The sequence below is a fragment of the Mus caroli genome, unplaced genomic scaffold, assembly GCF_978045245.1.
Source record: "Mus caroli unplaced genomic scaffold, Mus_caroli_1 scaffold_11, whole genome shotgun sequence".
In the NCBI taxonomy this organism is placed as follows: Eukaryota; Metazoa; Chordata; class Mammalia; order Rodentia; family Muridae; genus Mus; species Mus caroli.
The window spans coordinates 112799095-112812446 of record NW_028227266.1 but is presented as its reverse complement, the minus strand read 5'-3'; the positions used below and the strand labels follow the sequence as shown (position 1 = coordinate 112812446).

The 13352-nt window shown below is 48.8% G+C and overlaps 1 protein-coding gene across 5 annotated transcripts in view; it reads left to right on the top strand.

The window, feature by feature from the left end:
• The window catches only part of LOC115031895 (cartilage-associated protein-like), a 35139-nt gene extending 22028 nt beyond the window's left edge, over positions 1-13111 (top strand). For 2 of the 5 annotated variants that reach the window (XM_085828137.1, XM_085828135.1), the window contains one exon: positions 12981-13111. In XM_085828137.1, coding sequence (XP_085684263.1) covers positions 12981-13052 — 72 coding nt within the window. In that variant the 3' untranslated portion in view covers positions 13053-13111. Of the gene's footprint in view, positions 1-1046; positions 1471-12980 lie in introns of those variants that run through there. The other 3 variants (XM_085828138.1, XM_085828136.1, XR_015044505.1) reach the window with 2 other exon arrangements.
• The last annotated feature ends 241 nt before the right edge of the window (positions 13112-13352 follow it).

Sequence of the window (13352 nt, the reverse complement as noted above, 5' to 3'; positions counted from 1 at the left end):
TTTGAGACAGGGTCTCTCTGTGTAGCCCTGGCTGTCCTGGAACTCACTTTGTAGACCAGGCAGGCCTCGAACTCAGAAATCCGCCTGCCTCTGCCTCCTGAGTGCTGGGATTAAAGGCGTGCACCACCACACCCGGCAGGAAATGCTTTGTAAGAAAGCTGGGGGCACTCAATGTGTTTGGAGGCATACGGAATCTGGGAGCTCTAACCCATTGCATCCTGGGGGAGCCCAGAGGATGAGAAGTTCTGAAAGACACTGGGCCAGAGCGGAGGCGCTAAGCCGCACCTCCCAACAGCTCTGCTCCACCTCTGACTCTTCTTATGGCTCTGAGTAAGACATGGTCAGGGAAGTGTTTACCATGCCGGTCCACATGGCCACTAAGGAAGAAAGTGACAGCCTTTTATGAAATAGGAGCAAACGTAACTGTGAACACCACTGGGTATGAAAGTTCTGTGCAAGTGAGAAAGTGGGGCCTCGGGGTATACTTCAGTGGTATAGCATTTACCTGACATGCACAAAGCCCTGGGTTCAATCCCCAGGGCTGCGAAACTAATGAGTTAATAAGGGATGCATAGGCCTGCACCTTAGGTTGTGGTCTCACTGAAGAGAGTCCCAGGGATGCTGCTGTCAGAGCTGGTCCCCAACATAGCAACATTCCTACATGGCTGTGGTGGCTTGGGAAGTGTGGGGGGCTGCTCATGGTGGAGAGCATTTCTGAGGCAGAACCAAGGGGCCAGGAGGAAGATGGAGAGGGGCCCAGTGCAGAGAACCCTGCGGAGCCCTTCAGGGTGGTAGTTAGACCACCTACGTGACACTGGTCATCTGTGAGGTGGCAGGCTGCTTGACGCTGTGGTCACATGGGGTAGGAGATAAGGCTCCATTTTCAGGGAGAGAAACAACAGCTCCTCTGGGTTCTAAGCCAGTGGGGGAACTTGCATGGGCCTGAGCAGACAGCCATTGGTGGCCTCTGGGAAACTCTCTTCCTGTCTCTTCTGCCTCTCATGCCCTGTGGCCTCCCTAACTGAGGTGTCTGCCATCTCTTACAGGGAGAGGTTGTGGAGTATGTGGACGACTTGTTGGAGATGGAAGAGTCTGCCTAGTCCACAGGGGCTAAGGAACCTCTGTTCCGCGTTCCTCTTTCTTCAAGTGCCTGGGTTGTTGATACCTCACAGCCTCTCTTCTTAAAGTAAGAAGGAAGCCACCATCTTTCCCTACCAAGGTCAAGCCTGACTTCCCCTGTTCACACTCAGTATTCACGCTTGTCTTCATGGTTACATGTCTTCATGTCTGTCTTTCCCTTCACACATGTGTTCCCTTCATCTAGTCTGCCCTCCTCACGGTCACGTTCGTCTCCCCTCTGATCCCATGTGTCTCCTCCATGTTCAGAAAGACAGTCTTCTGTGGTCTGCTTTCTCATCCCTGAAGAAAAATCAGTATTATTTTTTAAGTAAGAAAAACACTAAAGGATGATAAATATATTTGGAGAATTTCTTTGGTCTCTCCGTCCTTCCAGACGTTCCTCTCCTTTATGCCACTCGTTAAGGACAAAAGGTGGCAGAAGATAAAGGCTGAGTTCAGGGCCTCAGGGTCACCTTCACTTGCTTCGCTCGGCCTGACCTGAGCCCCTCCTTGCTCACAACACCCGAAGGTGGCCTCTGCTCAGTTCCTTGGAGTCCTCAGAATACACCAGGGGTTACAATGTCATTTAATTCAAACAGTACCCAGTTATAAGTCTCAGGGTTAGAAATGATACAGGCCAGTGGTGGATTTAGCTTTCTTTATTCTCCTAAGGACTGTGGGGCTCCTGTTCCACATTAGGCATTTGACTGACAGCAGAGGTCCCATGCAGAGTCACCAAAGGAAAAGCTGCTCCTGTTAGTTCCTGGTCTGGGAGCTGCAACAGAATATGTGACACAAGCGACTGAGGAAGGGTTTGTCTGACTCTCAGTAAGAGGGCAGACTCCACCATGAGATGAAGTCAGCGGGAGGTCACAGTGGAGGCATGGGATCAGGGAGGTGGGAGGTCACGGTGGTGGGAGGTCACAGTGGGTGGGGGAGAGGTCACGGTGGTGGAGGTTGGGGGGGAGAGGTCACAGGCGGGGCGGAGTTCACGGTGGTGGGATGTCACAGTGAGGGTGGGAGGTCACGGAGATGGGAGGTCACCATGGTGAGAAGTGGTGCAGGGTGGGTTTGGGAGGGGAGGTCATGGTGGCAGGAGTCACAGCAGCTTAAGTTCATGGTGGAGGGAGGTCGCAGCCACTGGAGCATCTATCTGTAGGCAGGAAGTAGAATGCTGGTGATAGGCTCACTTCCTCTCTTTTCCCTCTGGGATCCAGCCTCTAGACAGGCCTAGCTGCATTTACCATGGGCTTTCCCAACTCAGGTAAGGTAACCTAGCAACTCTGTCTCAGGCCTGGAGTCTCGAGTCTTGGGTGATTCTGGGTGTTGACCTTTGATGTTAGCCACTGCCCTGTCCTCACAGCTTGGAGTCTGCAAGAAGAGGGATGCTCATGTGTTTGTAGAACCTCGGTGTCCTAGGTGGAGGATGCTGACTGGAGAACAAGGAAACAGGGAGGAGCAGGGGTTGGAATGAGGTTGACTGTTGCGATTGGGTTGACTGATAAGGTGAGATTGGCCTTGGGACATCAAGTCTCAGGGTGTAGCGATTGTCGATCTAGGACGCTGCAGGGAGACCTGTAGGAGAGGCATGGACCCGGGCAGGACCTAGGAGGGAAGGCTGGGCAGGCATGTGGGCCGGAGACAGATGCCCGACAGTCTGTGGAAAAGCCTTTGGGTTGTGCTGAAGGGTGCCAGCATTCGGGTTGCACGGTGGCATGTCTGCAGGCCCCACAGTGGTCATTCACTGCCCTGCCACAGGAAACCTGAGCAGAGGGTGTTGGGGGTAGGCTGCTGCAGGGTCTCCCAGAGCAATGGCTGTATCCATCCTAAGTGGTTAGATTATATGTGGATTTTGAAAGCGCCATCCCGGGAGTTGATAATGGGGCGTGCATGTTGAACGTAAGAAGAGAAAGCTCAAAGACAGCAGCAGAGTGTGGGCCTGAACGATAGGAAGAATGACGCTCTCATTTACCAACATCGGTGAGAGGCTAATACTGTCAGCGAAACGGGGTTTAGAATGGCCCAGGAGACAATCCTCTAGGCATGCCCGTGAGGGAAGGAGTTTCGATGGGTAAACGGAGGTAGAAAGACCCACCCTAACTGTGCTTGGCCCCTCTCCTGGGCTGGGGCCCAGGACTGAAAAACGAGAAAGTGAGCTGGGCACGGGTGTTCATCTCTCTGCTCCCGAGGCGACTGAATGTGACCAGCTGGTACCTCGCCCCGCTTCTTCCCACAGTGGAATGTCTTCCTGAACCGTACCCTGAAATAAACCCTTCTTCCCTAAACTGCTTCTTGTCAGTATTTGGTCACAGCCACAGGGAAGTGACTAATGGCACCAGTGGGCGGGGAAGGGATCTGGCACAGAGCTAGTTAGTGGCCTGAGGTTGGTCTGAGAAGCTCAGGATGCAGATAAAATTTGGAATCCTCAGAGGGCAGAGCCTGAGGTGGGGATCCAAGTATACACTGTTTTCTTCTTCACCTACTGGCTGGACTGGGGCGTGGCCGGGGCAGGAAGGAGGCTGGGCTGGGGCGTGGCCGGGGCAGGAAGGAGGATGGGCTGGGGCGTGGCCGGGGCAGGAAGGAGGCTGGGCTGGGGCGTGGTCGGGCTGAGGCTAGCTGCTTCCCCAGAATTCCAGAGAATGTCCTAGCTCCTGAATTTGCCTTAAGGCCCTTGTCTTCAGAGTTAGGGTAAATAATATGGTTACTGTTTGAGTTGGGGCCTTTAAAAGTTGGGTACCCAATTCAGCAGTGTGTTCCAGTATGTTCGAGGCTGACGATGCCGTGGTTTGAAATGCTACAGTTTGTTTAATCAGCAACAGCTTGGTCTGTCCTTTTGAAAAAACAAAAAACAAAACAAACACAAGATTTCTTTAAAGCAGTGTAAGTTTATGGGAATTTCCATGTCTGCGCTGAGATGGTCTATTTATCCTTTGTCGTACCCCTCCCCCCCACGCCCCCACCCCCACCCCCCACCCCCCCACCCCCGCCCAGCATGGAGCAAGGGCTATCTGTGAGTGACCCCATCACAGTGGCCCATCTGATCAACTCTAGGAAATTCCAGAAGTTTGAATGTCACACCCTAAGGGCTATCTATCACTTGTAGCCACTCAGGCTCAACCTATAATCTGGTTTTGTATTTTGAGATCTGGAGCCTCGATTTATAGCCTGGTCTGGTCTTGAACTCAAGATAATCCTCCTGTTTCCGTCTCCCAAGTGCTGGGATGATGGGTGTGAACCCCATACCAGCCTTAGACTTGACTTCCAGAGAGGAGAGATACCAAGGAAAAGTTAGTGTGCACACATGCATGTGAGGTTGACCAACAGCCTACCAGGTTCAAGATTACCTCTTGTTGTTTTGACACGGGGTCTCACTATGTAGCCCTGCCTAGTTTAGAACTTCCTACTTAGACCAGGCTGGCCTCAAAGCCACCCAGATCCACGTGCCCTGTCTGCTGAGTGCAGGGATTAAAGGGGTGAGCCAACACACAGTTTCTTTTTTCTTCTTCTTCTTTTCGTTCAAGCTGAAGATGACCTTGAACCCCTGATCCTCCTGCCTTTGATCTCTCCAGTGCTGGGGTTGCAGGTATGAGCCATCACCCTTGAAGTAAAGGGAACCTTGGGATGCACAGCAGGCAAGGGGTGTGTGTGTGCATGCATGCAGTATTGGGGATTGAACCAAGGGCCTTGGGCATGCTAAGCATACACTGAACTCATAAGCTCTGTCCCCAGCCCAGAGCACTGGGTTCAGTACCTGAGTATCTGTCTGAGTTCAAGGCATTCTAGTGGCCACTAACTGGGGCTCCAGTCACTTTGGGAATCCAGGAGAGCTGCTGGGAACATTACCCACAAAGCCTGCCCTAGGAAGGAAACGGTGCTCTTAGGAGCCCTTATTAAGGGAATGTTAAGTACAAAAAAATTTTATTGAATGCAACCCAGTGGCAAACAGAAAAAGATCTGTTCGATTGTCAGTGGGCAAGGGCTTATTATAGCCACTGGGGGAATGAACGGTGGCGGGTTTCTGCCAACTTTTATGGAAATAACTATTTTTTTTTAAGTTTTAAATGTGAGCTGCAAACCAAAGCTACTTCAGTTTTTTTTTTTAAATCAATACTTAAACTGTGGGGAGAAGATGGATTGGTGCCAGAGAAAACATTCTCACTTAATAGTGTTTGAACATGGATGGCAGCACAGTTGGTAGCGAGGCTGTGAGAAGGAACCATAACTAATCGTTCATCGCAGCTGTCTGAGCTCTTGATCATCTGCCATCCCCCAAACAGCGACTTCTTTTTTCTGGTGACTCCAGACTTGAATGACCTAGTGTGGGGAGTAGAAGCTATGTACACGGGGTGGGGTAGGGATAACCTTAAGTGAGCCCCAGTCAGAAGGTTTATGTATTGCCCTTCCTGTCTGCAGCCAGGGGCAGCACCAGTCCCCGGCTGCCTTGGTAGCATGTTCCTGCAAGAACAGACACCAGGGTAGCTCAGGCTTGCATGAGCTGACCAACTAATACCCACTCAGGGCAGTGTGGGCTGACCCACTCATACCCACTCACTCAGGGCAGTGTGGGCTGACCCACTCATATCCACTCAGGGCAGCGTGGGCTGACCCACTCAAATCCAGCCAGGCAGCAATGCTGTGAGGGTGCTTTTTGGTTTTTGTGCAAGTGCTTTTGAAAAATCTCTCAGTAACAGGTCAACAGCTCTCTCCTAGTGCCTCAAAGCATCTGCCACAGATTCCTGGCTTGGGTCATGGGTGGCTTTGGTTCAGTGCCTTCTTGGAGCTAGTATGCAAGATATCAGTGCCTCAGTTTACAAGGTGAAGGTAGCCATAAGTTGTGGTGGTTCATGCCTGCAAGCAGGAGCCTGAGCAAGGAAGATCACGAGTTCAAGGCCAACACAGGGGGTTCTAGGCCAGGCTGGGCTAAATAGCAGGATTGTATCTTAGAAGCAAAAGGAACAGAGGGAGGACTGGGAAGCAGTTCGGCTGGCACGGTGCTTGGCGTGCAAACACCGGGACCTGAGTTTGATGCCAGCGGCGTGTGAGAGGCAAACAGATGTAGTGGTGTGTGGTTATACTCCCGGCACCGGGAAGGTGGGAACAGGCATGTTTGTGGGATTCATTGGCCGGCCGGCTGGCCTCCCTAGATCCCAGAGAAAGACGTTGTCTCAAGTACCACAGCTCCTGAGGGATGGCACTTAAGGCTGACCTCTACCAGTACAAGTATGTACACACAAAGGAAAGGGATTAGTAAATATGGCTGGTAAATGCAAAATAGAGTTTTGTTTCCCACAGTAACGGTGAGCAGCAGCCGGAAATGGTATTTCTGGCCCTGCCTATCCCTTGAGTTAGGGCTGTATGTTCAGTCTCTGTCTTGGATTAAATTAGAACTTGGAAAATAGTTGGGAAAGGAACCTTTTTTTTTTCTTGAAGGTAGTTTAAGTGTTTTATTTTGGTTATTTCCCACTGTTTCTCCTCCATTCACTGAGCTCAGGGGTCGGAGCCACACCCAGTCATTCCAGGATGCTACTGCAATGGACTCTGCTCTCTCAAGTCCTGAGACTTCTGACATTCACTTTCTAAGGCAGAATCCTCACAGCAAGACCCCTGGGTCCCTCCCTCCCAAAGCTGAGTTGGCTTCTGGACTTCTGGGCTGGCTGGGATTGGGGGAAGCCTAGGAGACTTCTAAAGGAGATCCAGGGCCCCAGAAGGAAAAACATTTCCAGTAGATTTCAAAGAAGGACCCAGAGCATTTTTGGGTGTGAGTTCTGATGGCAGCTGCTGCATGCATGTCACTAAAAGGCAGGGGAGGGGACAGGAATGAAAAGGAGCCAGCAGAAAGAACAAGGAGCTAGCCAGTCTGAAACAAGGGACACTTGGCAAGGTGGTACATGGCCATATTGCCAGCACACTGGGAGGCCATCCAGGAGGGCTGCAGTCTGAGCTAGCCTTGGGCTATTTGGCAAGCCAAATCAACTGAAGGGAGCAAAACCCAACTAAAACAAGACAAAAACAATTATAAGGAAGTCTACAAGGAATTCTAAACCCTTCCCTACATCTGCTAGGGCGACTGTGGTTCTGTGCACAGTGTTGGCATGTTTTGTACCATCGGAACCATCCTGGAAGCCGTAGAAGGAAGCCAAATTGAAAATGGTATGTACTTTAAAAGATGGGTTGTGGAATCCAGTTTGCAAGTGTTTTACTGGTAAATTTGGGGGTCTGCATTCACGGACTCTTGGTCTCTCTTCTCTTGTTATGTCCTTGCCTGTTTTGGTATTATCGTAATACTGGTTTCTAGAATGAGTTTGGCGATATTCCTTCCATTTCTAGCTCATGCAACAGTTTGAGGAGGCATTCATTCAGCCTATCTATCTATCTATCTATCTATCTATCTATCTATCTATCTATTTATTGAGACGGGTTTCTTTGCATAGTCTGTTTGTTGTTTGTTTGTTTGTTTGTTTATTGAGACAGGGTTTCTCTGTGTAGCTCTGGCTGTCCTGGGACTCTCTTTGTAGACCAGGCTGGGTTTGAATTCACAGGGATCCATCTGCCTCTGCCTCCCGAGTGCTGGATCAAAGGTGTGTGATCACCAACAATCATGTTAGTTTCTTCTTCAAGGTTTGGTAGACTTCAGAGGTGAGTCTGTCTGGCCCTGGGTTTTCTTTCCTGGGAGACATTTTACTACAGCTCTTTTCTCCTTGCTCAATATAGATCAATCTTGTCTGAATCCTTTTATTTAACTTTGGTTGATCACGTATGTCCAGGAACTTATTCACGTCCTCTTGATCTCTCAGCACTTTGGAATATAGATTTCCAGAGGATCCCCAATAATCCCCTGGATTTGGCTGAGAGCTGTCATAGTCTCCTGGTTCCATCTCTTGATTTTATTAGTTTGGGGGTTCATCTTAGTTAGGGTTTTACTGCTCTGAACAGACATGACCAAGGCAACTCTTTTTTTTTTTTTTTTTTTTGGTTTTTCGAGACAGGGTTTCTCTGTATAGCCCTGGCTGTCCTGGAACTCACTTTGTAGACCAGGCTGGCCTCGAACTCAGAAATCCGCCTGCCTCTGCCTCCCAAGTGCTGGGATTAAAGGCGTGCGCCACCACGCCCGGCTAAGGCAACTCTTATAAAGGACAACATTTAACTGAGACTGACTTATAGGTTCAGAGGTTCAGTCCATTATCACCAAGGTGGGTGGTAGCATGGCAGCATCCAGGCAGGCATGGTACAGGAGGAGCTGAGAGTTCTACATCTTCATCTGAAGGCTGCTAGCAGAATACTGTCCTCCAGGGAGTTAGGACAAGGCTATTAAAGCCCACACTCACAGTGACACACTTACTCCAACAAGGCCACACCTACTCTAACAGGGTCACACCTCCTAATAGTGCCACTCCCTGGACCAAGCATACACAAACCATCACAGGGTTCCTCTTTATTTTGACAACTTTTGCTTAGGATTTGTGGAACTCATTTATGTTCTGCAATAACCAGCCAGGTGGTAGTGGCCTCAACAAAAACAAAAAACAAAACAAAACTAAAAACAAAAAAAAAACCCACAAATAAACAAACAACAAGAAAAAACCCAAACCACCACCACCAACAAAGAAATAGCCAACTCTTGGGTTCTTTATATCCGTCTTCTGGCTCTGTCTCATGGGTTTCTGCCCTGGGCTTTACTATGTCTATCTACTGATTTGGAGTTTGGCTTAGTCATTAACAAAGTACTGAGGTGCAGGGGCCTGGAAAGGTGGCTCAGAGGTTAAGAGTGCTGCCTGCTCTTCCAGAGAACCTGAGTTCAAGTCCCAACACCCACATAGCAGCTCACCCCTGTATGTAATTCCAGTTCTAAGGTATCTCATACAGACATACCTGCAGGCAAAACACCAAAGCACATAAAACAGAAATAAGTAAAAATTTAAAAATATTGAGATACATTATTAAATTATTTGGGACTTATTTTATTTTGAAAAAATATTTTTTACTCTTATTTATGTGTGGGGGGTCCATGATGAGGCCACAGGGGGTCTTGGGTTGTGAGGGGCCAGTGTGGGTGCTGGCAAGCAAATTCCTGTCCTCCGCAGGTGCAGTGAGTGCTTTCAGTAGCTAAGCGCTTCTTTAGTTCCTCTTTAATTTAAAAAAAATATTTAAAAAGAATTATGTTACTTTTATATGTCTATGAGTTCTGCCTGTATGTATATCTGTACAGGTCATAGCATGGTGTCAGACCCCCTAGAATTGGAGTTTCAGAAGGTTGTCAGTGGCTGGGCATGCTGGGAACAGAACCTGTGCCCTCGGAAAAGGCAGCTAGTGCTCTTAACCGCTAAGATAGCGCTGCAGCTGTGATTAAAAGGCATTTTTCTATAGGTTTATTTATATGTGACTGTTTTGCTTGCAGTCTGTGAGCCACATGCGTGCCTGTTACGGAGGTCAGAAGAGGGTGTAGGACCCCCTGTGAGCTGCCTCGTGGTGCAGGGAATAAAACCTGTGTCTCCACGAACAAGTCTTCTTAACTGCTTTGGGCCGTCTCTCTAGCCCCCAGCCCTGACTTATTTTTTAATAGAATCATTCGTAGTTGTAAACATTTTTTCTTTGCCGTAACCAAAAATAGAGCTTTTACTATCATATGCATTCAGTTTATGTCTCCCTTTCCTCGGTGACCTATTATTAGTCATTCAAGTGTGCTGTTCAACCCCTATGCTTGAATAATCCCTTTTGCTACTTTTGTTTATTTGTTTTGTTTTGTTCCCCTGTGGTTGCATAAGCTATAAGAATGGTTAGTATCATTACAGTTCCTGTGTTTGGACTTACTTGGTGGCCTGGGAGTGTTTGAGTGTCAGGTAAAGTCATACATCTGGATTCCTGCAGCACGTGGGCAGGCCTGTGTGAGGGGGACAGGAGGGACTGAGCAAGGATGTGTTCTCAGCTTGACAAGGGGCGGCTGGATCTCATGGGACCTGGAGCATGAGTTACACAAGATGGTTCCCATTTCCGCGAGGGAGGCGGCCCTGTTTGATCTCCTTGGCACTGGCCCAGTGAGGGAGTAGGCGGGTCTCGCTATCAGTGAGGGTACACCAGGTACTTTACTAGTGTTTCAGCATCTGAGAGATCTTCACTTGCCCGGTGTCTCTGCAACACAGGAGACTTGAGTGTCTCAGTCTCTTGGTGCCTGGAGGTATCAGGGGATGTTGGGATGTTACTAAAGGAGATGACATTGATGCTGATAGTTTCTGTTTGAGTACATTATCCCTCCCAGCTAGACGGTGGCTGCTGCTGCTTCTTCTTCTTCTTCTTCTTCTTCTTCTTCTTCTTCTTCTTCTTCTTCTTCTTCTTCTTCTTCTTCTTCTTCTTCTTCTTCTTCTTCTCCTCCTCCTCCTCCTCCTTCTCCTTCCTTCTTCTTCCTTCTTCTTCCTTCTTCCTTCTTCTTCCTTCTTCTTCCTTCTTCCTCCTCCTCCTCCTTCTTCTCCTCCTCCTTCTCTTCTTCTTCTTCTTCCTTCCTTCCTTCCTTCCTTCCTTCCTTCCTTCCTTCCTCCTCCTCCCCTTCCTCCTCCTCCTCCCCCTCCTCCTCCTCCTCCTCCTCCTCCTCCTTCTTCTTCTTCTTCTTCTTCTTCTTCTTTTCTTCTTCTTCTTCTTCTCCTTCTCCTCCTCCTCCTCCTCTTCCTCCTCCTTTCTTTCTCTCTCTCTCCCTCTCTCCCTCTCCCTGTCTCCCTGTCTCCTTCTCCCCCTCTCCCCCTCTCCCCTTCTCCCTCTCTCCCTCTCCCCCTCTCTCCCTCTCCCCCCTCCCCCCTCTCCCTCTCTCCTCCTCTCCCTCTCTCCATTCCTATGGTACCTATGGTATAGACTATCTGGGCTCTTCTTGTTGCCAACAGGACACAGGTGCTAAAGACTGCAGAGAGAGGTCTTTATCCCCAACTGCTCCAGGTCCTAGCTGGACCATGGTTGCATCTTACCCCAGGCCAGAGCTCCCCAATTGCTGAGGCTGTCACCAAGTACCCTGCCAGCTCCCTACCAACGTTGGTCCTTCTGTCAGCTTGCAAATCTGCAGAGCTCTGTCTAGCCCTCCTTAATTATTCCTTTGAAAGTCTAACTGCTGAGAGGAGGGATCACTGGGTGCCATCTTTCAGACCTGATCATGCACACTCATTACTAGGGCACCATGCTCCCTGCAGGTTCTGGCTTAGCAGAGCTGGAGAAGGCCCAAATTCTATACTTCTAGCATGTTCTCCAGATTCCTTTATGATTGGCATGAGGAGGATGGAAGGAGGAGAGAAGGGGGTGGGGGAGAGAGCTCTGTACCCCTCCCCCACACACACAAATCCTGCAGCAGGAGGTTAAGGAAGCTGAGGTCAGGGTTAGAGAGAACCACAGTGTACGCAACAAGCACTAAGATATTGTCTTCAGGATTACTAATGAATACTTTTTTAAAAGTCCTAGTGGTGCAGGGGAGGTGGCTGGGGGTGTGTGTGAGATGCTTAGTATGAGACCTGGGGTTGACCCCCAGAACTCATATCAGGCCAGGCACAGGAGTGGACATCTGTAACCCGAGTGCTCCGACAGAGAGATATGTGTCAGAGGCAGGAGAGCTAGCCTGGTGTATGCAGGCATGACAACAGGACACCCTGTGGCAGAAAACGTGGAAGGTGAGGATCAACGCCTGAGGTTGCCCTCTGACCACCCCCACACAGTCACAGATACACACACAGCACATGTGTGCACTCACAAGTTTAAGAAGAGGTCCAGTAATGTAGAAATTCAATACATTTATCAAGTGTTGGGGGAAATAACTTTATTTTAGATATATCAGAAGCTTTGTATTAATGAAAACCCCCTCCTCTCCATTTTCATAAGCATTACCATTCTGAAAGCTTTTGCAATGACAGCTTAGGTTCCTGGTGAGCCAGTGACCGTGTATGCCCTTCTGACGAGCACTCTCATGCTCTTCCATATTAATTAAGATGACAGCAAATTGGTAAAATGTATGAGCTAGTGCACTGCACTGACTTTACAGTCCGAGTCTACAGAAGGATGCATCGACACGTGTTAATAATTTATAATAAACTTATTAAGACATTTGTATTAATACCATCTACTTACGTGTTGGTATAAATTCAGTGTCCTGGGTTTAATTAGTTACTTACACCATCCCTGCATAGAGACAAAGGTTATTTTACATAACTAGTCATAAAAATAGAAATGCTATCTCACAAGAGATTCAAATCTGATTTAAAATTGTACAGTCTCTGTGTTTACTCCGTCGAGTTCTTCTTTGGCTACATACAGAAAGCATCTTCTTTCTTCCCTCTCTCTTCCCTCTGGAGCAGACGTGTCCTCTCTGGTCCCCTTGGGCCTTCATGTGACCCAGTTACGGTCCATGGGATTTTGTATTGTATTATACTGTTCCATAGCTATTGACAATAACCTGTTGCTTTCTAAAACATGAATCGGGCAGGTGACAGCACAGAAAATATATTGTGAGATCTTTTTTCTTCCTTTGGTAAAAGACCATCACCAACTTTTTTGTTTTAGGGTTAGGGTTATACCACACCCAGTGATTGAACCCCAGGACCTGATACCTGCTAGACTGTCCACCTGTGTTTCAACTGTAAAACTACCAACAAAAATGTGGGTCAGGATTTCTGGTGCCATACAAAAACAGACACTCCCGTGGTGCCTCAGAAAAAAATGGGCTGGCCCTGTCATTTTCACACCTTCAAGAATGTAATTCAGATAGAAACCCATAGTGTGCTTACTTCTGAGCTAACACCCTGGAGACAGCCAGAGGTGACACTTTACATGATGCTGTGGGATGCCGAGCTCAAGCGAGACAGGGCGTGGGCAGTTCTCACCTCCCTGTCTCCCTCCAGGCCTTCCTGGGTTCCAAGATCACCACAAATGACAGAGGCCAACGAACATCAATGCCCATCAGAACTACCTGAAGACTGAGCTCAGGGCTGGCCCAGCCACGTCTTCCACAACTCCCCAGGTGATGTGTCCCTGGTCAGAGGACCATCTGTCTAGAAACACTGTTGAGACGCCACTCAGTGGTCACTATGGTAAGCAATGGCTGGGATGGATCAGCCCAGGGCCATCATATTCATGTTTATTCGCTCTCCACCAAGCAGGACCCATATTTGATAAAGCAGTCTTTGGGCTTCTTCAAACGTTTCCCCGCTTCTATATCATTCCTTCTTCCTGGAGTTCAGAGAAACAGTTAATCCTGAGAGAAGAAACCAAGA